The sequence below is a fragment of the Onychostruthus taczanowskii genome, unplaced genomic scaffold (genome assembly GCF_017590055.1).
Source record: "Onychostruthus taczanowskii isolate IOZ18803 unplaced genomic scaffold, ASM1759005v1 scaffold60, whole genome shotgun sequence".
NCBI lineage: Eukaryota > Metazoa > Chordata > Aves > Passeriformes > Passeridae > Onychostruthus > Onychostruthus taczanowskii.
In genome coordinates, this window is record NW_024503680.1 from 651993 (window position 1) to 676200 (window position 24208).

Sequence of the window (24208 nt, forward strand, 5' to 3'; positions counted from 1 at the left end):
ACCTTGTCACCAGCCCAGAGCACTGAGTGCCACATCCAGCTGTTCCCTGAGTATCTCCAGGGATGGGGACTCCACAACTTTCCTGGGCAGCCCTTTCCAAAGCCTGACAAACCCTTCCATGAAGAAATTCCTCCTGATGTCCAATCTGAACCTCCCTTGGCACTGCTTGAGGTTCTCTCCTCTTGTCCTGTCCCTTGTTCCCTGGGAGCAGAGCCCAACCACAGCTCAGTAGGCTTTAGAGTGGATGTCCCTCAGGTAGAAAGAGGCCAAACTCCACCTAAAGCACAGCCAGATCACTTAAACAGGACACAGAATTGACCACAGCAGCCACAGGTGAAAATTAATCGAGATATTTAATACAGTGCAATCCATAGTAGTTTCTTAATTAAAATAATTGTGTGCATGTATCTGAATGGGTTATCAATTATCACAAAAAAGCAATAAACATTGTAGTGCTGTGTAGAAAAATGTACAACTGAACTTGAAACGTTCCCTACTTCCAAGAGAGAGTGGATCAACTGCAGATCATTCTCAGCAATTAAAATGGGCACAGTGACTACGTCGTTGCAGTGACAGACACAGGGCTGGCCACACAGCAGTCAAGGGATATAAATAGACCTGGCAAAGAACTAAAATCCTAAAGCATTCTTGCACCTAAAACACAATAAAGAAGCCAATGGGGGCTTACGACTTTTCCTGGTTTTTAAATGCCTTACAAGACTCCTAGACACACTTAAACTGACTTAAAATTACAGAGTGTTTTTCAGCTTATTTCAATTGAACATATGGCCCAAATTGAAGATGAAGATCCAGCAGTGGCAGGAGCACAGTCCCAAAGCTGAGTGTTTGATTTAGCAAATACCTTTTCTACAGAAATTCAACCGTATCACAGCAGGCAATTCCCCTGCTCCCCCTTCTCTCCTCTGGGCAGACTTTTCTCCATGCTATGCAGAAAACAGCAATGCAGTTCCCACTGCTCTGGGTTAAAATGAAAGATAAAGACATTTTGCTTATGCTTTCTCCTCAACAAAACACATTTGCACCCAGAATAGGTAACCAAAGTCTTTTTTCCAGCCAGGGGCTGCTGTGGTTACATGGTTCCCGCCCAAGCTTCCAGCTCTTTCATGTCATCATCCTCTTCTTCCTCTTTCTTCTTGGCTGTAAAATCACAAAAGAGAACAAGTGAGTGGGAATCCTGACAGAACTCTCTGTGCCACTGACAAATGAAGCCACCAGTAAATGAAGCACCTAAGGCCAGCTGTGGACAAAAAAATAAACAAAACCTTTTTGAACTGGAGTAAAAGGTGCTTTGCTGGAAGAGCCAGCATGGGCTAAACTTCCTGAGTGGAAAAAACCAACTGCTCCCACAGGAAGAAGGCAGTGGGCATGAAAGGTAAAGTGTGATGTTTTCCCATAATTTCCAAGCCTCCTTCAGAGGGATGCAGCTTCTTACAGAAACTCATCTTGATGTCTCCAGTATGAATCTCTTCCCCATCCAAGCAGAATTCTTTATTCCATCACTGAGTACTGTAAATGCAGGAATAGAGGTGTTTGGGTCAGCTACAGAATGGGGTGGGGCTGGAGACCCCTGGGAACATCCCACTCCCCCTCCCCTGTGCTCCCTGGCAGCTGGGGGATGTGGATGTGGGTGGGAGGGAGCAGCCTGGACACTGCCCTCTCCTCCTTCCTGGTTGTTCCAGGGCAGAAAATGCTGCTCTTTGTCATAACCTGACAAATTCACTTTCCATTAACTCAGCAGAAAAGGTTTGAACCCACAAATAGCTGCAATAATTTTGGAAAATGTCAAAAAAAAAAAAAAACCAAAAAAAAAAAAAAACCAAAAAAAAAAAAAAACCAAAAAAAAAAAAAAACCAAAAAAAAAAAAAAACCAAAAAAAAAAAAAAAAAAAAAAAAAAACAAAGAGTGAAACAATTCCTGGTCCAAGTGGTTTGTGTCATTCCAAAAGGAATGTTTACATCAGGAAAACTGAGTCAGCTCCAAGCTCCAGACCCCTCATTTGTACAAGGCTGGAATTTGGTTTTCTATATTAAGCTCCTCCAGCCTCCATTAAACAAAAACAGTTTCTGCCTGAATTTCTCCTGACACCACCAACAACAAAATTCCTCATTCAGGCTGATTAAAGCCAAAGTCCAGACTGCTCCTGAGAAGTGGAAAAGCAGGAAAGCCTGTGGTAATCTCCCCTTCAATGGTTAAAAAGGAGGTAACAGAGTCAGCTCTACCTCAAAAGACACATTATCATTCCCAAAAAGGCAACTACAGATGAACCTGAACCATTAGGGACAGTATTCCCTTTGGAGGTCTGACCACGGTAATCACAAGCAAACTTTTAATCCCAGTGTTAAGTCAGTTTTAAGTGAAAAACAATTTAGGTTCAAAAAATAAACCCCCACAAAATCCCCACCCAACAGCAGCCTAGAATCCCAATTTTTCCCAAGTGCCCAGGTTCAAAAAAAAAAATCCCCACCCAACAGCAGCCTAGAATCCCAATTTTTCCCAAGTGCCAGCCTTGGAGGCAGCTTTATTGAAACAAAAAGTGCCACTTAAATACATTAATGGAATTCATGGAATTCTCATTTCCATCCAAAAGCAGCTTAGCATAAATCCTGTGAAACACTGAGCTTTATGCTTGCAGCTTTTACTACCAAACTTGTACACAATTTATATTATTTTAGGGAGTTTCTCTAAGCTTTAGGCTGTGTAGCTCCTTAAATATGTCCACAATTACAACACCTCTTACTTGTGTGCAATCACAAAATGCAAAGAGTAGATCTGGGTCCAAGACATTGTGTTTTAAGACTATTTACAAAACAAACCTCATTAAACCAGCCAGGCAAGAAAAAGGCAATGCACTGGTTCATTTCATCTATTTCCCCTGAATCTGATAACGTGTCAGATTTCAGATATTCTGATAGAACTCCCTCCCCTCTCACCAGCTCTGGTCAGCAGTTCTGCCTGGCAAAACACAAGCAGGAGCACACAAAGTCAGTGGTGTCAGAATGAAAGCAGAGTAACAGCCCAGGAGCAGTGGCACAAAGCAGAAGCTGCTCAGGCAGTGCTGCTGCTTCCCATGCCCACCCAAGCCTGGAAAGGCAGCAGGATCATTACAGATACACTGACCAACTGGGATTATTTGCATCCACTGCTTTCTTGGACTATTTTTTCCTTTTCCAAGTAAGGGCACGGAACAGAGCTGCAGAGTCTGTAAGTTATTCATCATAGTCAGGCAGATTCAGCAAAAAGGGCTTGTAAAGCTTCATATCCCATTAGTGCTGCCAGAGGTGTCCCAGCTCAGCTGAATTCCCTGAGAAATGCCCATGCAAGAGGGACCAGTTCAGATTTAAGAGCAGCTTTGAACCCTCTGTGTAAATACAAACATTTCTTGTCCATCCTCCAGGCAAAACCTCACATCACCTAAAATTCCCTGGGTATGTGTGGCCTAGGACTGGGATGACCCTGACTTTGGGGCTGCCTGGCCTGGGCACTGCAGAGGAGTCCACAGCCTTCCCAAAGAGGGGATCCCAAGGGAAGATCCTCCCAAAGGCCAGAAAAAAGGGATCAAATTAAAACCCAAAGCAGCAGCAAGGAAGCATGGATCCACGGGGGAATCTGAACCTGCCTGGGACTGGATGACCCTGCAGGTCTTTTCCAACTGTAATGATTTTATGAGTTCATTTACTCTGCCCTCCCTTTACCACCTCAGGGTGTCTTGACAAGATTTCTTCCTTGTTGGCCCAGCAGCACCTGGACAAAGGTTCCCTTCTCCCTCACCTCCACTAAACCCTGAGCATCATCCAGAGCACCTGGATGAGCTGGAGCAGAAAACAGCTGCTCCTGTGACTGGGAGTGATTTTTGTGCCTCTTCTGAAAGGCAGGTGCCCCTCACAGAGAAATGGCACTGGCTGTGATTTGGGATTCAGGAAGCAATTCCAAGCAACATGTCTGTGCTGCCTGCAGCCAGATCTCCCAAATCCAAGGAGCTGGCAGATTAATAAGCAGACTTTTAATGATGCAGGATGTTGCAGTAAAGGTTGATCCATACCTGGCTTGGAGGGTATTGATATTGAGGGCACGTTTGGTAGTGGTACTGTCTCCGGACCACTGATTTCCAGCAAGTTTTTGTCTAGTTCTTCTTGTTCTAGTTCCTCTAGCTCTGCCATGAGTTCATCCTAGGATTTCAAGGAGAAAAAAGAAAAAAATAAGGAACTTTAGGTCATATTTATTACCAATAAGATATAGCTGATCATATTATTAAAGAAAATAGCACAAATGCACAGGGTCAGAGCAGAGTGAGGAGATGGGGAGTCTGATTCTGATGTGATTCCTGTACTTTATCTCTTGGAGAGTGGGGAAAGCAGAGGAGGGAAGGAGAAATCCAAGTCCAAATATTCTCAGGTCAGGCCATCCAGACCATTCTGAGCATAAAGTCCAGGTCACAGACACCAACAATTGCAGGAGAGATTTCAGAGCCCAGTCCTGCAGCCAGGCACACACAACGTGCAGATCTCCAGAGAAAGATCTCCTGGGGGACACAATTCTGGAGGGATTTCAAAGCCATGCAGGTGTGGTGCTCAGGGTTAGTGATGGGGCTGGCAATGCTGGGCCAGTGGTTGGACTCCCTGATCTTCCCAACCCAGAGGATTCCATGACTACTGGTACAAACAGAGCAAATTAAAAGCCATACCTCATCAAACTCCTCCCCAAATCCTACTGGCTTGGAGATGGCTGCAGAGATCTCATCTGCCAGCTCTTGCTGTTCTGCAATGTCCTGCATTAATTCATCTACTTTATCAATGTCCCTGGAAAAGAAAGGAAAGAATTCACCATCAGCAGGCACCTTCCCAATCAACACTGCATTTCCTGGCTTCCGTAGAAATGTCCCACCACAATGACATTTCCAAGGCCCCTTTCCAAAATACACTTTGCATGCAAGTCTGGGTTTTATCCCCCTGGTCTCAACACAATTAGAGATGTATTTTTAACTCTTCCCTGCAAGCTTAGCCCCCAGCAGTTATACAGACACCAGGGAGAGCTGTTCTGTACCACTGATATTAATAATAATTTGTTCTCTTCCCTGATTCAGCGTTATTACATTCACAATATTTGCTGGTGGAGCAAGCACAACATTCCCATAATGCAGTTTTACCTTTAATTATTGCTACATACACCAACTCCACTGCAGAAAAACAAGTTTTAAGACCTCCCTTGAGGCTTAAAATTCTTGCTCTTACAAGATGGATCTCTAACTGCTGCAGGCTCCCATTTTTTTTAGACCACACTGGTGCTACCCAGCTTTTGGATAAATGTAGAAAATAAAACAGTAGTAAACTGAGGAAGCATCATATTTGTGTGTTTTGTTCAATTTTAGTTTTAAATGAGAACCTTTCACAAGAAGGTTTTGCTGCTCCAGCTCCACCTTTGGTTTTCAGCAGATCTGACAAATGCCACACTACAGATCCCGTGGGAAGATGCAGGAGGGAGTAACTTACATGTTGTCATGAGCAGCTTTCATAGCCTTAGCAGCAAATCCCATGTTCTTGAGCACTTCAGTGTTGGTGTTGGCATTCTCCAGGGCTTCCCTCTGGAATTCAATAGTTGATAACGTGCCATCTATCTGTGCCAGCTGCTTCTCATACCTCTTCTTGCGCTTCAGGGCCTGCAGGGCAGCTGCACAGCAAAGGACAGGGGGGATTGATAAGCTTTGTGCCCAAAACAGCCACTCACACCTTGCACCAAGTGCCCCTCAGCACAGAGAGATATTTAGCAAGTTCTGGTGTTTATTGTCCATTCTTCCCAGATCAGCTGTGCTGCCCAACCCTCGATCTGCCCCCTTCAGCAAAGGCGTTCAGAGGTGGCTGCTGCCCCGTGGCCATCGCCTGTCACAGCAGGCTGCCAGCCCAGACTCACTCCCAACACACCACAGACCCACACCATGCTACCACAAACAGAAAGATTCAATATCCAAGCTCATCCACCAAAACCAGCCTTGTTCACCCTCACCCCATGACAGGAAGGCAGCCCTGCTGGTGCAGCTCCTGCCAGATGAGACCTTTGTGCTGCTGCAGATCCCCCCCTCCTGCTGAACCCCTGGGAGAAGCACCTTGTTCAGATCCAAGGAGAAACGTTCCCTCAGCTTTGCACTTACATGTGAAATACACATTCTAAGAAGTTGGTATTTATGTATGTTCTGTGTTACTCCTCCTAGAAGGTGTTCACACAACAGCCTGAGCTGAGAGAAGCCCTTGCTGAAGGTGGTTTGAGCAATTTGCTGCCTGTGAGCACTGGCACAACGTGGGCTGTGCAGGAGGAGCCCCCCAGGACAGCTCCCACCCCTGGGGAGCAGTGTGGGAGGACTGGTCCAACCTGCTCCACCCACCCAGGGAGCACCCAGCAGGTGACAGCAGCCCACAGCCAGCTCTTCCCAGGACACCTGCACAGAAATCATGGCCATGGCCACTCCTGAGACACACAGGTGTGAAAAACATGTTCACTCCCTTGTAAAAATTTAAGAAGCTTAATAAAGAACTTTAAAGAAGTTTAAAATGAAATGAAGATTATAAAGCAAAGATTATTATAGCCAAGAGTGTCTTGGCACTCAGCTAAGAGCACATTTGCTATTTTGAAAACACTCTTTATACTTTGTTTTTATTGCATTAGTTTGTTATGTATTTACAAACAATTATAGTAAAGTTTTTCTTCAAATTAGTTTACAAATTCTAAGAAGTGTTTAGTATGGTTATTTTTCAGACTTGTTTTTTTAGAGCATGTGTATTCTTTAGCTGTGGTTTCAGTCTGTTTTTATTATAACTTTTCATTTTGGCTAAAAGCTGAAACTTTTACTTTTTAAGCTTTGTTCCATATTGTCTTTCAACAGTGAGTGTTGATAGTTGGTATATCTGTAGTAGGTGTCTTCATATGTTTATTGGATGTTATCTAAGTAGGTATTTTAACATAAGCATACTTTTATCAGCTATTTCACCACTATGCCTAAGCTTAGTTATCAACAGAAATAAAAACTATATCCTTATAACAAAGTTGCTTTAACACTACACATCAGAATCATTTTAATATTTGCCAAAAGCCAGTATTACAATATGTATCTATAACCCAGGGAACACCAAGTACCTTCACCAGATGAGCTCAATGCCACAGCCCTGGCAGTGTCCAAGGCCAGGCTGGACAGGGCTTGGAGCAACAAACACTTGGTGGCACATGGAATAAGACACAAGCACAGCTTCCCTCCATGGCACTGCCCTTCCCTCCCTGCTCTGGACCTGTTCCCTCCAGGACAGCCCTGCTCAGACAATACCCTGACCCTCACCTGGGCCCCAAGCTGCTGCTCCAGCAGCCTCAGCCCACACACTTCATTTCTTCAGTGCTCTGATCTCAGAGTCTCACAGCAGAAACCACTTCATGTGACACAGGACTGGCTCTGCTAAAAACCAGGCTTGGCCCTTCCAAAAGCTCAGTCACACACCAGGAACCTGGCAAATAAAAGCTTTACATGTTCACATCTCTGAGACCTGTTCTCTCCAGAGCAGGACACAAGGAGTAGGAAATCCTGACACGAGACAGCTTCCCTTACCTCTCCTTGCAGAGGGCTGCTAACTCAGGGGTGTGATGAGTATGTTTATAAAGTGGCTGCTCTCCTAAAAGCTGAAGGAGCCCACAGGCACCCCAGGTGTTTTGGCAGATGCCATCCTGAGATGCTGACAGTCCTGCAAGGTAAAGTCCTAAAGAGAGCTTCAGCCTTGCAGCTGGTTATGAATATGCTGTGTTTGGTTCATTTCAAATTAACTGATGTGTTAGAGAACAGAAAAAACCAGGTTTTTTTATGGGAAGGCCCAGCTAAGGATGCCAAGCACACGAAGCAGCTCAGGATTATTTAGGAGAAGCCAGTAAAAACACCTTAACTGCTCCAAGAGAAGCCAAGGACCCAAAAGAAGCCTCTGCACTGACTTTCTCTGCCCAGTCTGGGGCCAGTCCAACATCCACGTGTGTGACAGGACTGAGAACAGGGGGTTTTCAAAGGACAATGTGTGATCTGCACAATGAGGCAGAGCACAAGCATCCCAAACATTCCAGCTTTATGCCAGATCATAAAGTGATGAGCAACACATTGCTGGGATATTCAGGCTGGCTCATTCTGCACTAATGGTTTAATTAAGGATATAGGAAGTTTTCTTACTCAGAAAAACTGTTAATAGCTGTGTTTATGTAGTGACAGCTGCTGGAGAAATGCCCCAACAAGGGGATGTTCTTTATTGAGAATTTTGTGCCTCATGGAGAACTACTAGCAAACCCAGAGATTTTATAGCATTATTTAACACTATACAAAGCCAAGTAAAGTGCTACAATTTCTGTGCAGCTCCCCACTCCAGCCTTCTCTGAGAACAATCACAGTTTGTCTGCATTTCCTGCTGGTGTTTAAAACAAGCTGCTCAGACACCAACCACTGCAGGAATCACCGTGAGCAATCCCAAGTTCTTATCAGGATTGTTGGGAAACCCTGTCCCTGCCATTCCCACCCACACCTCTTGTTCACCAAACTGCCCTTAAAACTGCACATGGATTGGAAATTTTATGTTTCATTTTTCATGGAAATTTTCTGTTTCCCACCCCTTCAGACCAAGGAAAATACTTATTTTCTCCTCTCCTTCCTAAGGCCAAAGATCAGGAACCTACTGAAATTTCATGAACAGTCAGTGTAACACATTTTTGTTAAATTTTTATTAAAGTCAAAGCTATAAAAACTTAATCTGAAGGGAATTACATTGGCTCTTTTTCTCAAAAAAATTTTTTTTTTCCCAAAATCAGAAATATATAAGTGTTGGAACCCTGGTTGCTGAGAATTTTAGTCTTTCTGTGCTGACAGGCACTGACCCCCAAGAGAACATTTGACCTGAAACCAAAGAAAACTTACAAAATTAAATAATAGAACTAAGATTATGAGTGTGTAGTTTGAATAGAAGTGTGTAATATCACACAGTAGAAAACTTAATGTTTAAAGTTTTAGAATATAGTAATATATATATAAAACAAGATAGAAGTTTTAGGGCACAGACTAGTCCTTCTTCTTTACCTTCTTCTTCACCTTCTGCATAAATTTGAGCAGTACTATGTAAGTAAATTTAAAAAATCCACATTGCAAGCCACAAATAATTAGTTATTAAGTTAAAAGTAAAATTATTTTTAGTGTCATTTCTTAATTATACAGTTTATCCTTAAAAGGCCTTATAGAGAGAGACAAACATCTCCATTTTTACCTTATTAGAATGAATTACTACAACTCACAACGTATAAGACCATAATATAAATAAGAACTAATAAACATCTAAGTACAAACAAAAAATACCCTCCTACACATTTAATTCCAACCTTAACAACAAAACCCCAAAAAAACCCAACAATCCATTCAATAAGAACCAGGGAGAGTGGGGTACAAATGCCCTGCAGCAGTGTGCACATGCAAGAATTGGGTGTGTTTGAAACCAGAGTGGGACTGGGCCTCTCTGTGCCCTTCCCAAAGGCTGCTATCACATCCAGCAGCCATGGCAGAGCCTCTCCTCAGCACCCACACCCCAAATTATGCCTTTACTGCTTCCAAGGCAGTAATTACAGAGGCAGAAATGCAGTTTATAGCCAGCTTTAATTGCTGTGGAGGTGCTTCAGCAGGGCCTGTGGCCATACACTAGGTTAAAATCATTTATCCCTGGCCAGCCAGAGTTCACTCATGCCCTAGAGAACATGTTGTGGAGATCGCCCAGCAGAGTTTTCTAGAATCAGCTGATCTCAGCTTTCCAGCAGTGGGACGAAGTCCTTATCCTGGACCCAAAAGCCATGCAGGATGTCCTGGGCCAGCCTGTCCCAGCAGCTCCTGCACAGGGCCTGAATGCAGAGGTCCAGCTGGGCTGAACTCCCTCTGGAATATCCCTGTGACATAAAAACCAGGACCATGAGGACCATGGAGCGTACAAAAACTGACTCTGCTAACACAGACTCTTTTACAAAACACAGGAGTAAAAGGGTTGCTCATCAGTATAAAGCAGATTATAATGACACAAAAACTGACTCTGCTAACACCCAACAATGCCTGCTTTTACAAAACATAGGAGTAAAAGGGTTGCTCATCAGTATAAAGCAGATTATAATGATAATTTTATACCTTGGGCTCCCCAAAAAGACTCCCAACAGCTCTTCTTCTGCCACAGCTAAACGGCTGAACTCACTCTGGAATATCCCTGTGACACAAAAACCAGCTGCTCTAAGAGGGAATTTAACAACCCCCAATGCCAGCAAAATATCTAGTCATTCCATCATGGGCAGTTTTCACAAGACAAGAGCAAGAACCTGCCAATAAAGAGTGTTTTCCACACCTCCTCCATACCAGGCACACTGGTGTTTTAACTTGTAAGTCCAAGGTACAGCATGAATTGCAAGCACTTAAAACATCCTCTAAAAAAACCAATCAGCAGATAACAAGCCTTAGCTGTACTTTATCTGAATTGTAATAAAGCTTTCAGAGAATACATATGACTGGGGGAAAAGCAGTTAGGTATATTTGTATATAATTATTATTATAATTTAATTAAAGGTAATACATTTGATACTACCTGGGTGATTTCTGCCATCCATCAGGAGACAGTGAGTAGGCTCAAAATGCCCTTTGCCATATGACATTTTGATATATTAATTGTCTTTATTATCAGCTGTGATGGAGATGTTGGAGCCAATTTTTATTCATAAAGATTAAAATGATTGCCCCACAGAGCCCTGACCAGTTAAAATGGGTATCAATAGTTTATTACCTCTTTTCCATTGGCAAAGGAATGTAAAATTTCTCTGTGTTAATGAGCATCAGATTGTGATCTCTGCAGTTCCTTTTTACAGAGAAATTCTCACAAAGAAAACACCATATCCAAGAGAGGAATAAAACTGCAGCTGAGTCCAGTCAGATCTGGGTTGGCTGCTTCAATTTCTTCAATGTAAAAGCTGCCTAAAACTACATTCCAAGAACAATTTTCCATCTTTTTTAACACTTAAAAACCTATTCCTTCCTCTGCTTTCTGGTTTGGTTTGGGGTTTTTTGGGGGATGGTGTGCCATTGACCGTTGGTTGGTTGGGTTTTTTTATTTCCAGTCTTTGACTGAACTATAAAATACTGTTTTAATTGTCCATTTGTTTGAATTTCTGTGGTAAATAGTGTTTTAATTGTCCATTTATTTTAATTTCTGTGGTATCCCCCGCTGCTAGAAATTCCAGCAGAAGTTCTGCACCTCCTGTTTGACCATGGTGATTCCCAGAAATGCAGGGTTTCACTGGGATGTCACCATGACAGGACCCAGCCCTCCAGCACCAGTGAGAAGCAGAACTCGTGCCACTGTTTTCAGTCACTCCTCCTGACTGATGAACACCCAGAAATGAGAAGAGCAGAGTCATTCAGCCAGACTCTTCTCCTCTGTCAGCAGATCAGTCAGAAAAACATGACTGCTCACCCAGATAATTTCACTTTGTCCTCCAGAAATGCTATCTGTAAGAATTTGATGTATTTTGAATTATTTTAACCCGTGTACAGGCAAATTACTATTATTAAATGAACTGTTGTAAGTCTGATTATTTTCTCTGCAATATTTACAGCAGTTTGTTAGTCAAATTAGATGAATGTTCACTCTGATAAGCAGCTTGCAGGATAATAAAAATATAATTTTACTACATGGTATTGCATTCAGAGAGGGAAAACTGACTATGAATGTCAGTGGTTTTATTAAAAATCAACAGCCCTCCTGCAAATAAATATTTCTTACACACTGGCAGGACAGGCAGTGTTCCTGGGATATTTATGTACACAGCAATGTTGTGGAATTAATGCTTTTAAATATCATCAGTAGAAAAGAGTAGATCAGCAGATAAACACCTGGAAGAACAAGGCTTTCTTACAAAATTGGAAATTCAAGTTTTGCTGGCAAAAACACATTTCAGCTTGAGAGGAGCAAAGAGCACTGGGAATAGAACTCAGGAGTTTCACTGAATTCAAGAATACACCTGACCAAGGTGGAAGTGTGGATGATGCCACAGGATTTGTCCCCACACAGTGCAGGTGTCTCCTTCCTCTGCAAAACCCTCCCAAAGCTCACACTGACACCCACAACAGGGGTCTAGATTTTTGTCTAAAACAGAGAGGCTTCTCCTCCAGGGGAAGACACTGCAGTCAATAGCTCTGATTACTCCAACTGAGGGGAAAAATAACTTCATGTCACAGCTGATTCTTGCATTCTCTCTGGCAGAAATGGCAGCAGCAGAGATGCCAGGGCACGGGGACAGCAGCAATATTAAGATGGCACGAGAGAGTTCCACAGCAGCCCCAGAAATCAACGTGCACCAAACGTCAGCCACACCAAAATAACAGAGTGCAAGAGCTGCAGAGGAGCTGCCCAAACTGGGGTGCCTTGGCCCCTCGAGCTGCAAGCCCAGGCACTAAATAGGATTGAGATAATCAACTTAATAGTGGAAGAGCATTTTGCACGTTACCCTGTGCACCCATCTGTAATTTGCTCCACAGAAAGAAACAGCTTTATTTTTGCTGCTTCTGAAAATCCCATTCCATCTTCCTGGCACTCACCTCGGCAGCAAATTTCATCAGGAACAACATCCTGGCTGTCCTTGGACAAACAAGGGGCACTGGGAGGGGGAAGCAGGAATTGCCTGCCTTGCCTGCAGTGAGGAGCTTTATCCTGGGCAGCAACTGCTCATCTCTCATTGCTGAGATCCAGCAAACTGCCTACAGATCTCCGAAAAAAAATGCTAAAAAGAGAATTTAAAGCCATTGACAAGTTATCCTCCAGTACTACGAGCAGATAAAAAGACTGGTGGCTACAGACTGACCAAACTGGGAGTTCTGCCTTGAATAAGAACCTTTCTGCAGAGGTGTGATGGCTCCAGGAGCTGTTACAGCAGCACTGCCCATGTTGGTTCAACACAGGCATCCAGGCCATGCACAGGATGGCTCATCCCAGGTGAGGCTCAGGACACAAAATGTCAGAGGTCCAAACAGCCAGGTGTGATTTTAAGGTCCAAACAGCCACGTGTGATTTTAAGGTCCAAACAGCCAGGTGTGATTTTAAGCACTGTGGTGTCCAAGTGGCTGGGACACAGAGGTATCAAAGGATGGTTATAAATAAATATATTTATGATCCTGTGCACAGCAGCATCTCCTTTCCTGTGAGATCACCTCCTGAGAGCTCTGCTGTCTCAGGGATGTGTTCAGCTCTAAAAGCCATGATCCACGTTTGGGCCTGGCTGCAGCAGTCTCTCGTGCTTTTCTTTTGGGAAATGTGCACTTTTAGCAGGGAATCATGGGCAGAGTTAAGGCTTGGTCCCTCCCTTGTCTTTCTCTGCCTGTTTATTACATTTCCAATAGTTTCCAAACCCTGCCCTCAAAGGAAGGCAACTATTCCCAGCTCAGAGATTGGGACTGATTAAAACTACCTCAATAAAGCACCCAAACCCAGGCAGAGAATACAAGGTTTTTGCCTTTTAAAATACAAGATTACAACTTCCTCTTGAGCAAAGCAGTGCCAGAACATTTAGTCTAGTGTGCAAGAGATGAAACAAAACAATTAAGCACTCCTGCTCTAAAAATCTGTAAATGTACAAAAGAAAAAAACCAAAGAGATAAAGAGAAAAGCATCTGTAGAGCAGCAATCAGGGCTGTGATAGAGCAACACCCAAACACAAGAGCAAGCAGCACCTTCACACCACCCTGGCTCTGTCACAGCAGCAGCTCAGCCCCTGCCCTGCTGATGTTCCACATCCACAGCTCAGGGGGGTTCCTGCAGCCTTGCAAGGTGACTCCTCTCTCCCTTGAATGTCAAGGCAACACTCCTCTGCTCAATAATCCTCTGTAAAATAATCTCCAGGCAACTGTGGCACAGTTTTGTCAAAAAAAAAAAAAAAAAAGGAAAAAAAAAGTCATAAAAAAGGTCATTAAAAAGAAAATGGTCATCAAAAAAAAGTCAGTTTTGTCCAAAAAAAAAAGGAAAAAAATGTCATCTACAATCAGCCTTGGAGTTCAAATAAGAAAACCAGGAATGAGAAATCCCAGTTACAGAGACAGCTTTGTTCTACCCAGGAGCTGGAACGAGTCTAAGAAATGCTGGTTCAGCCAAAACCATCCAGGCTGAAGCTTCAAACATTCCCTGAAATCTGATCCAGGCTCTGGAAGCAAAGCCTGCTCTGCATTTCCCAATTTCCAGCATCTCACTCCTCAGGGTCCTCAGGCCTTTGGATGATGGCAGGGGATTGCAAGGCATCTGCAAAGCTGATCTACAAAAACACATTTCTTCTTGCCAAATTAAATTACGTATTTTCTAAGGCTGCCTGAGTAAATTATCCTCTCTTACTCCTTCCAACTGCCACTAACTTTGCCAGTTAACAATCTGCACCTTCTATGATACACACATAACATTCTGATGTGAAATGAGGTAATTAGTCAGTATTCAACCAAAGTTTAAACTTTTAAGATGAGAAATGTATGTTCCCTAAGGTGTCCCTGAGATTCTCACAGCCTGCAAATACTCTTTATGGGTTTTCTGTTTTATTTTGTAGTAGCTGAAGGTACCTTGTTAAAGAGAATTCCAGTGAAAACTCAGACTCTTCCTTTGAATCCCTGCCAGAAATGTGTCAGGTTCAGCCTTGCAGGAATAGCTCTTAAGTATCTCAAAATGCTGGTTTCTCACAGGAAAAACAAGCAAACAAACAACCCAGTTCCCTAAGCTGAACAGTGTTTTTTGTAATTAATTCACAAACCGAGAAGATCCCACCCTTAAGTGGCACACTTCAAGACCTTTTCTTGCTGGGGAATTCAAAGAGTGGCTGCCTGGGACTCCATCAGGCATTTTCCAGCCTTGGACCATTATTATTAGAGCCTTGCCAAGTCTAAAAATTTCGTTGATGCTGTCATAATATTTAGCATTTCTCTTAACAGCCTAACTTCCCCAGATGAGATATTTTGGGATGTGAATAAAGCACTTTTTTTGTGAATGCTGAGATTCCAACACTGACTACGGGGGAAAAGCTGAGAACACAAACCTTTAGAAAGCCAAAAGGCATAAAGCAAATAAGACAAAAGATATTTATTTTTTAAAAGTTTGTACTTCTTGACTAAACCTCCAAACACTCCTGTGACAACACTGCAGTACTTTTTGAGGCTGAATTGCAGTTTTGAATGGCAATCCCATTCTCTGAGGCTGGTATCAGCTCCAGAGCCAGGTTCAGCAATAAACTCTGCTCCTGCTGACAGGGCTGCCAGGGAAGCAATCCCAAAAAAGCCTTTCTGCCTCCCACTGCCCTGCCAGGACAGGGCATGGGCAGAGCCCACCATGGAGAGCCCCAGGGCACTTTCAGGAGGTGCCACCTTGACTGGAGATGCAGTTCCCAGGGAGCCCACAATGAAGTTTGCTTTCTCTTAACTTGCTTTATTTCATAACCAACCAAAATCACCTCCAAATGTTTGAATACCACTGATGCTCCTGTCACTCTGCCATTTCTCTTTTCAGTTCCACTACATGTGAACAACCTCTGTACACAGAATCCCCAAATCTGGATGAAATCCTGCCAGGCCATGAGGAGCACACACAGTGTGGATGTTTGGTGACACTTACACCCCACCCCAGGAGCAACACAGCCCTGGCTTGTTGCACATCCCATCACATCCCAGGAAATGATACTGATCACATCCCAGAGATGTGATACTGGTTATTTGAACACCTCCAAACTTCAGAGGGCTTTCTGTTTGAGCTGCACATGTAAATTACTGCTAACATGTTTAATAGTTAGAAAATTAGAATTTATCAAGGAACAGTTCAAAAAATCAAAAACAGATAGTGCCTTTTGTAACTGTTTTGAGGGGCTAATTTCTTTCGTTTTCCAACACTGAAATAAGAATTTATACAATGAAATAAGAAGCTTAGAATAGGCTAGAATAAGTAACACGTGAAAATAAATTATTAACATCTAAAATATTGTACTATCACCAAGCTTCCATCACTCACTGCCACCAGTTAAGAGCTGCAAGACAACAGCTGCCCACATAATTATCCTGTAACTGTGTTAGCTCCTAGAAACTGGTAACTGGCAAGGCTTCATCTCTGCAGTGAACCCAGGGGAAGCCACAGCAGAGCTTTGCCAACTGGGCTTCCACCTGGAAGGACATCATGGACAGAACTGCTACTGCCTTGGCCACAGCCTGGCACTGAGCTTCACTCTCTGCTCTTCTGGGTCCCAGCAGTGCTGGGCCACTGTGGCCACTCCTCTGCCCTTGGTAGTGGCCACAAGGAAGATTCCATGGGATCACAGTGGTTTGGGTTGAGAGGGACCTTAAAGATCACCCAGTGCCACCCCTGCCATGGGCAGGGACACTTCCACTGTCCCACGTTACGCCCAGCCCCATCCAGCCTGGCCTTGGGCACTGCCAGGGATCCAGGGGCAGCCACAGCTGCTCTGGGCACCCTGTGCCAGGGCCTCAGCACCCTCACAAGGAGGAATTCCTCCCCAGTGTCCCACTCTGTGAGTGTGAAACCATCCCCCCTTATCCTGCCATCCCGACCCTTGTCCCCAGTCCCTCTCCTGGAGCCCCTTTAGGCCTTGGAAGGGGCTCTGAGCTCTCCTCAGAGCCCTCACCTCTCCAGGTGAGCACCCCCAGCTCCAGCCCTTCCTGCAGGAGCTGGATCCCTGCTCTAAGACTCAGGGGGAAGATTCAGAGCAGAACCAACCTCCTCATCACCAGCTCTGCTGCAGCCTTGGGCTGTCTCAGGGAGAGGCACAAGCCTGACAACATTCATGTCTGGCCTGTTCTGGATTCTCCAACTGCATCCTGTTTGTTTCAGACACTTTGTGCCAGGAGTTCCAGTTTGTTGAACACCTGGCTGCAAACATGATGGGAAGTCAAGGATGGGAGCTGCTCCAGCTTTTAGTTTTGCAAAAGTCATCCATTTTTAAGCAGTGGGAGTAAATGACAAGACTTTACTTTGAACCCCATTCACGTCCACTCTTTGCTGGCTACAAAAGTCAGGCCAGGACCTGCTGCTCACACCACAGCCCAAAGTCTCTGGGACAAACATCACATACCCAAAAAACAGAAATGGCCATGTAATTTTGGGGTTTTGGGAGCAATAAGGGATCAACAGAGAGACCTGAATGATACAAATGCAAAGCCCAACAAATCCAAGTCCAGATAAACTTTCCACAACTCAGCAGAAATCTAAGTAAAAGAGAGTTAAACCAAACTGATGATTTTCATCACCTGCAAATTATAGTTTTTGAATTACCCTGGGAGCAAGATTCAGTAATTAGGCCTGGAGTTTAATGAGATACTAGAATCCAACATCTAACACATTTTGAGAGAAAAAGTAATAAACACAAAATTAGTAGCTGCAATCGTGCCAGGTTTCCCTCCTGACAGGGAACAGAAACAGAGGAAGGATGTATTGCATCAAGCACAGTTACCAAATCATATATTTCAGAATCACAGGGTTTGGTTGTTTGTTTTTTTATGCCACTTTTTAAAGCAGTTTTTAAAAAGATGTTTGTGAATCCCACCACTGCTCCCAAACTGTTTTATACCAGAGAGTCTCCAAAACCCCTGCTAAACATAGGTAGGGTAGAATGCAAAGGAGAAGGGTCCTCTTGTTTTTCAAGATCTAATTAAAAAGAGCAATTATCACTTTTCCCAAGGCAGGTGGTGAATGCCCATCCCATTAACCTCGGGGGAAGGTGAAGGACTCAGGCCTGCACTGCCATCAGTATTCCTGCACTGAAGCCCTGGGTTACGGAGAAGCACCTGGAACTCAAACATCAATTTTCCATTAGACTGTGACTTACAACACAGAGAGGGCAGGCTGAGGGCCTGAAGATGGGCTGGAAGTGCTGCAGGACTCCCTGCACAGCCCCTGATGGTTCACGGAAACAAAACCAGGGGCACGTTCCGGGAGGAGAATCACTTCTGCTGGCAAGCGGGAGCTTTACGCGCGCTCCCAAACCACGGCTGAGCCTCGCACTCACAGGCCCTGTGAACACAGCTGAGGCTGCAGCTTCCCCTGCCTCGCTGCCAGCTTTGAAGCACCCAGCCCTGCACATTCCAGCCCTCCTGCAGGCACTGCTGCCATCAGCTCGCTCATGAGCCCTGTGTCCCCCAGATGCTATCACAGGTACTGTGATAACAGAGCTGCCCTCTGAGCAGGGACTGCTGCCAGAGAGACAGAACTGCCCTCCCTCCTCCTTCCCATCAAACTCCTGCCTCCCTCTCCCAGCCAGCTCCAGCATTTGTGTGGTTAAGTGTGGAAAACAACTTTTCTCTCTTTTTTTTTTTGTAAGAGTTGGGTTTTGGCTGGGTCAGCAAGTTAATCCAAGTCATGGCCTGCCCACACAAACACCAAGAGCAGCCCAGAGCAGGCAGGAGCAGCCTCACCCAGCCAGTCCCAGCTGGACATTGCAGGCAGGTTCCCAGACAGGAGCAGCTCTGACACCAGAACGCTCCAGCTGCAGGGAAATCACATCAACAGACTGATGGGACAGCTTAGAAGAGGTAAAGGGGTGTAAGCAGTTAAATTCCATCACAAACCATCACCTGAGGCAGCACTGAGAGCCCCAGGTGGGCCCAAAGTCAGGACTTCAGCCAAGCCCAACCTCCTGGTTTGTTTGGTTTTGGTGCTGGGTGGAGAACAGGAGTGTTCTCTCTCCAGGAACAGCCTGAATTATACAGCAGGGATCTAGCAGTGGGTTTGCATCTATTTTGTGTACTTAGTGCTGGGGAAAAACCCAACACTCTATTTATGTACAGTGAAAAGAAAAACTGCTCACTAACAGAAACCTGAGCAGGGAAAATCCATGAAATGTCACTCTCCTGATAAAAGGCCTGAATATATTTTGGCACAAAATTGGCTTCTCACCCATTCCACTGTTTGTAGCTCTAGTGTTAACCAACAGAAAGGTGAGATCAGTGGCAGGCAAGCACAAAACTGCATCCAGACACCCCGGATCTGAACCTGAGTGAGCTGCTTTTAACACTGGCGCTCTAAAGCAGCACTGAGCTTTTCTCCCTGCTGTAATCTTCACACAGAGATGTAACTTGAGCTTCAGGTTCCAGGAGAAACACTGTGCAATTGTTACACCCAAGGTAGTCAGAGCTCAAGGCATTAACCCCTTGTTCTCTGTGTGCCTGTGCTATTCCTCTGGCAGCTTGGCTTTTCGTGATCAGCCACAGGAACACCAGAGCAGCAGAGATCAGGATCAGCTTAAACTCCCCAGAAACTGAACTCCAGAGCTCCAGAACCGTTGGAGTAGATGGAGCAGCTTAGTTTGTATCACGAGGTTTGGGCGCTGAGAAAACATCCCAGATGAAACAACGGCACGGACAAACTGGAGCGGAATAAAAGGAGGCAGCAGCAGCACGGGGCTCCCAGAGCATCAGGCTCACTCCGCTTTTGTTAGAGCAAAGTTGATTTTCAGGGCAGATGTAAAATGAGCGAGGTACTGGCTGAGCAGTTCAAATTAGTCAGCACTGCTGCTGCTTCGAGAAATTCATTGAGGAGTAAATCACTACTCATGAGGAAGAGCTGAAGTGTGGGAGGGCTCCCCAGAGGGGTGGGGACAAACCCCACAACACTGTTTTCAAAAGACTGAACGTTTCCATGAGAACACAAAGCACAAGCATAACCCAAGTTCCTCTCAGAAGAGGGAAGAGTAACTTGCCTGTTTTCAAACAACCCTTTTAATGATGGTTAATCTTGATAGTTTTCATCCCATGGACAAAACACAGCAAGGACACTAAAACCATCGCTGCTGCTCTCCCCAGCACACTCAGAACTTCTCATACAAGATGAAAGCCTCCCATGCCAAGAAACAACACAGACTGAGGAAATTTATATTACAAAATTCCTTATTACAACCTCAGAATTTCCTGAGTTGTTTGGTTACACAGCCTGGACACCCTAAATACGGATCACAAAAAACACACACGTCAAATAAGTTCATAAATTAACAAAACCCTGCATGTGCTTGGGGCAGGCACAGGAACCAGAAGCCTCTACATTTCTTACATTAAGCTTTCCTTAGACTCCAGAAGCGCTGCAGGAATGAGTGAATGAGCCTTTGGAAAGTGGCTCACTTGGCACCTGAACAATCACCCAGTGTGCTGGGGAGCAGAGAATGTTTCCTTTTGTCTCCTCAAGTGTGCCAGACACCCGGCTTTCCTCTGGGACAACAAGAACGCCACTCCAGGTTTTCCCAAGGTGAATTGAAGCTTCCAGGTAAGCTCCCTGCCCCACTCCATCACCTTCTTTAGGCTGTCCCACAGCAGCTTCCAGGACCATCAGCAGGACTGCCCAGCTGAGATCACCTATGTGCACCATCCACAGCAGATCCTCCAGGAACAGCAGGGATTACACAGTGAAGTGATTAAATTTTGGAGAACTAAGCCTAAAGATTCTCCAAATTTTATTTTTTAGAAGTTGATCCAACACTTAAAATAATCTCTAGCTAATTATCTTTCATTGAGTTTTACTCGAAAGCATTTTAACTATATCAAAGTATTTCCACTAAAATGACAGACTTTCATATAAAAAAACCAATATATTTTTATATTCAGTTAAAATATGGATTTAGGTGACTTTGCATCGAAATCGCATGGATGGATTATAAACCAGCCTCAAGTCAAGAAAAATCCAGTATCTGGATACCAAAAATGAAATTTGTAGGAGCTCAGATAATGGATTATAAACCAGCCTCAAGTCAGAGAAAAATCCAGTATCTGGATACCAAAAATGAAATTTGTAGGAGCTCAGCTGATAACTGAAAACTTGAACTCAGAAAAACTGAGTGTGTCCTGAGGGGAATTCACTTCCCAGCAAGCCACAGACAATCAGCTGCCTTAACTCCCAGCCCAGTAGGAACAGTTGGCCTCTCAGTTCCAGAAATGGAAAAAGGAGTGGTTTCGTTTTCCAGCAGAAACCCATCCCTGCCCTTCTCCTATTCACGGCTCCTTAATTACTCCTCAGGCTCCCGTGCTGCTGCAAGCCCTCAATTAGTGGGAGCCAGAACCCCGCCGTGAATGGGCAGGTTTTCCTCCTTCCTCCACCTCCAAGGAAATTTAATCCCTCCCCTGCCCAGGTTCTGAAGGGCAGCAGAGAGAGATGGCTTTACAGCAGGGTGAGACAAAGCTGAACAGGAAGCTTAGAAGCTCAGGAGGCCCAGTGTGACCCAGAAGATGAAGAACCTGCAGACAGAGATATTTTAGTTTTTGTTTTGAGCTCGTTACCAAACTAGGCCAAAAACCACAGCACAGACTCACTTCTTAGAACTGCTGCAGTGTATTTGACTTAGAACTGACTTAGTTAAGCCTTAAACTAGGCTCTGCTGAGGTCCTCTGATAATCCCGGAGCCCTTGTGCGCCGGCTCCATCCACGTCACCCACGCACAGGGAAGTTCTGCAGTCTGGAAGGAGCTAAAAGTGCTGACTGAAGGAGTGACATGAAACTCCGAAGGGTAATTACTGCCAATTAACCCTTGCCAGACGTGTTTGCAGCTCCCTGTGCCACAGGCAGAGCCACGCCTGCTCCTGCACAGAGAGGGCAACATCCACATAGAGATCAGGATGGGCTTTCCTGGAAACTTTTACTGACCAAGCTAAAACAAGGAAGAAGTTTGTTTTCAGAGCACTGGAATATGTAACGTCACAGCTGCCTTATCTCCACACACATCAAGCACAGCCTAGAAAACACAGCTAGACTTGCCTGGGAAGGGAAGTTCCACCTGGGAAACACCAATTCCATTAATTAGCTTTAGGAGTGTGTGTGGAAGAGCCTCTCGGAGGGGGCTGAGCAGTAGGAACAAACCCCAGAACAAACACTACTTCCAAAAGAATTAATATTGCCATGAGAACACAAAACAAAGCACAAGCATAACCCAAGTTATTCCCACGTGAGGGAACACTAACTATTAAATATATGTTTATTTTCATCAGCTCTTACCAAAACTTCTGAGCGTGCTGGGGAGAGCAGGAGTTACAGCCTGAATGTGTGTGCTGGTTGTTGCCTGTGGGATATTAACTTGTCTGTTTTCCAGAAACCCTTCTAATGCTGGCCAGTTTTCTCCCTGGAAATTCTTCATCCCAACAAGAAAAAACAACCAACACACACATTCAGGCTGTAACCTCTGCTCTCCCCAGCACGCTCAGAACTTTCGGTAAGACGTGATGAAAATAAACATAGATGGTAAAGACTTTTTTTGGGTCTAACTAAAACCTCCAGCAGGGCAAATGAAGGCCTGCTGGCAGGGTGCTGCCCTGCTTTTCCAGCCGCACCGACGCTAGGATATTTCCCTGAGCTCTCCCCAGAGCGAGGGGCAGCGGAGCACGGAGGAGCCGAGCACTGTCGCGACATGGCAGCCACGAGGGAGTGACGCGACTGCCACACGGGGCAGCCCCATGGGGAGGGAAGGGAAGGGAAGGCGTCCTCCCCTCAGAGCGAGGAAACACGTCTGGGGCGGGAACCGCTCCGGGAAGGGCGGCACGGCCGGGGAGAGACAGGATACCGGCAGTAGGTACAAAACAAAGGCACCACGGTACAAAAATGAAGGCTCCGGTGTAAAATACAGCAGCACAGCCGCGTCTGCGCTGGCCAGGGCCCTCCCGACCTGTTGCCCGGGTGCGGCGCGGCCCGGCCCGGTCCCCACGCTCACCGCGCTTGTTTTTGGTGCCGTGCTTGCGGGCGGCCGCCAGCTCCTGCTCGATCTTCTTTTCCAGGAACTCCTGCTTCTTGCTCAGCATCTCCTCCGTATCGCGGAGCCGCTGGATCGCCTCCTGCGGGGACGGGCCCTTCCCGCCGCCCTTCCCGCCGGCGCCCGTCCCGAACAGCTTCCCCAGGAGCCCCGACATGGCTGCGCGGGGCCGGGCCGAGGCCGTGCAGCTGCGGTGCCCGTTCCCCTTGCTCCGCTCCCCGCACACACCGACCCCGAGGCCCGAGGCCGCCGCCGCCCGACTCCGCCCGCCCGCCTCGCCCCTCCGCCCCCGCACCGCCTACAACTCCCGGCGTGCCTTGCGCCGTAGCACCGCGCGCGGCGGCGGGCTTCGCGCGCGGGGGCTGCTGGGAGATTGAGGCGCGGCCGCAGCGAGGCGCAGAGCACGCCGGGAAGGCGGTGTCTCCCGAGCGGAACCCGGCAGTGGCGCTGGGGCGCGTGAGTCACGTGTGTGGCTAACGTCACGGAGCGGTGTGACGTCACGGGCAGGGAAGGAGGGGCCGGGCTGTGGCCGAGACGGAGCGGGGGCGGCTGCTGTCCGAGGAGCGGCTCCGGCGGGCACGGGCACGGGCACGGCCCAGGGAGCCGCGGTGAAGCGCCACAGAGTGACTGGAGTTGGAAGAGCCCGGCAGGGTCATTGAGGGGTTAACCTGTGCCCGATCCACACCGTGTCCCCAGCCCACAGCACTGCTGCCACGTCCTGTCCTTCCTTGGACACCTCCAGGGGATTCCAAACCTCTCTGGGCAGCCCCTGCCAAGGCCTGACAACTTTTTCCCTCAATAAATTCTTCACCATATCCACCCTGAGCCTCCCCCGGCCCAGCGTGAGCCGTTCCCTCTCCTCCTGTCCCTGTTCCCTGGAGCACAGCCTGACCCCCCCGGCTGTCCCCTCCTGTCAGGAGCTGTGCAGAGCCACAAGGTCCCCCCTGAGCCCCCCAAGCTGCTCCTGGTGCTCCATTCCGCCTCCAGGGGATTCCAAACCTCCCTGGGCAGCCCCTGCCAAGGCCTGACAACTTTTTCCCTCAATAAATTCTTCACCATATCCACCCTGAGCCTCCCCCGGCCCAGCCTGAGCCGTTCCCTCTCCTCCTGTCCCTGTTCCCTGGAGCACAGCCCGACCCCCCCGGCTGTCCCCTCCTGTCAGGAGCTGTGCAGAGCCACAAGGTCCCCCCTGAGCCCCCCAAGCTGCTCCTGGTGCTCCATTCCCTTCCCTGGACACACCTGAAGTGCCCACGGGAGCGTGCCCAGGAGCAGAGCCTCGTGGCAGTGCCAATCCCCTCCTCCTCCAGCACCATCCCACGGCTGGGCTGACTCCCCGTTCTGTACCCCTCAAGCCTGCTCCAGTGTTGAAATCCTTATTCTTTCAAACTTCCTTTTCTGATGTGCCAGCTGTACAGAGAAG

General features: G+C 46.3%; 1 protein-coding gene across 1 annotated transcript; it reads right to left on the minus strand.

Moving 5' to 3' along the window:
* Positions 1 to 334: 334 nt before the first annotated feature.
* On the minus strand, positions 335 to 23076 carry CHMP4B (charged multivesicular body protein 4B). Its single transcript, XM_041419256.1, has 5 exons — positions 22750 to 23076; positions 5508 to 5685; positions 4703 to 4817; positions 4061 to 4187; positions 335 to 1158 (listed from the first exon to the last, which is right to left on the minus strand). The coding sequence occupies exons 1-5, from the start codon at positions 22943 to 22945 to the stop codon at positions 1091 to 1093; spliced, it is 684 nt and encodes a 227-aa protein (XP_041275190.1). The 5' UTR covers positions 22946 to 23076; the 3' UTR covers positions 335 to 1090.
* Positions 23077 to 24208: the final 1132 nt, after the last annotated feature.

Bases quoted from the DNA above. Each gene is read 5' to 3' on its own strand.
- CHMP4B (XM_041419256.1), bottom strand. From the start codon at position 22,945: ATGTCGGGGCTCCTGGGGAAGCTGTTCGGGACGGGCGCCGGCGGGAAG. The intron at 4,818-5,507 runs GTAAGTTACTCC...TTTCTTTTCCAG, and splicing joins AAAGCTGCTCATGACAACAT to GGACATTGATAAAGTAGATG. The intron at 1,159-4,060 runs GTATGGATCAAC...GTGATTTTACAG, and splicing joins ATCAATACCCTCCAAGCCAG to CCAAGAAGAAAGAGGAAGAA.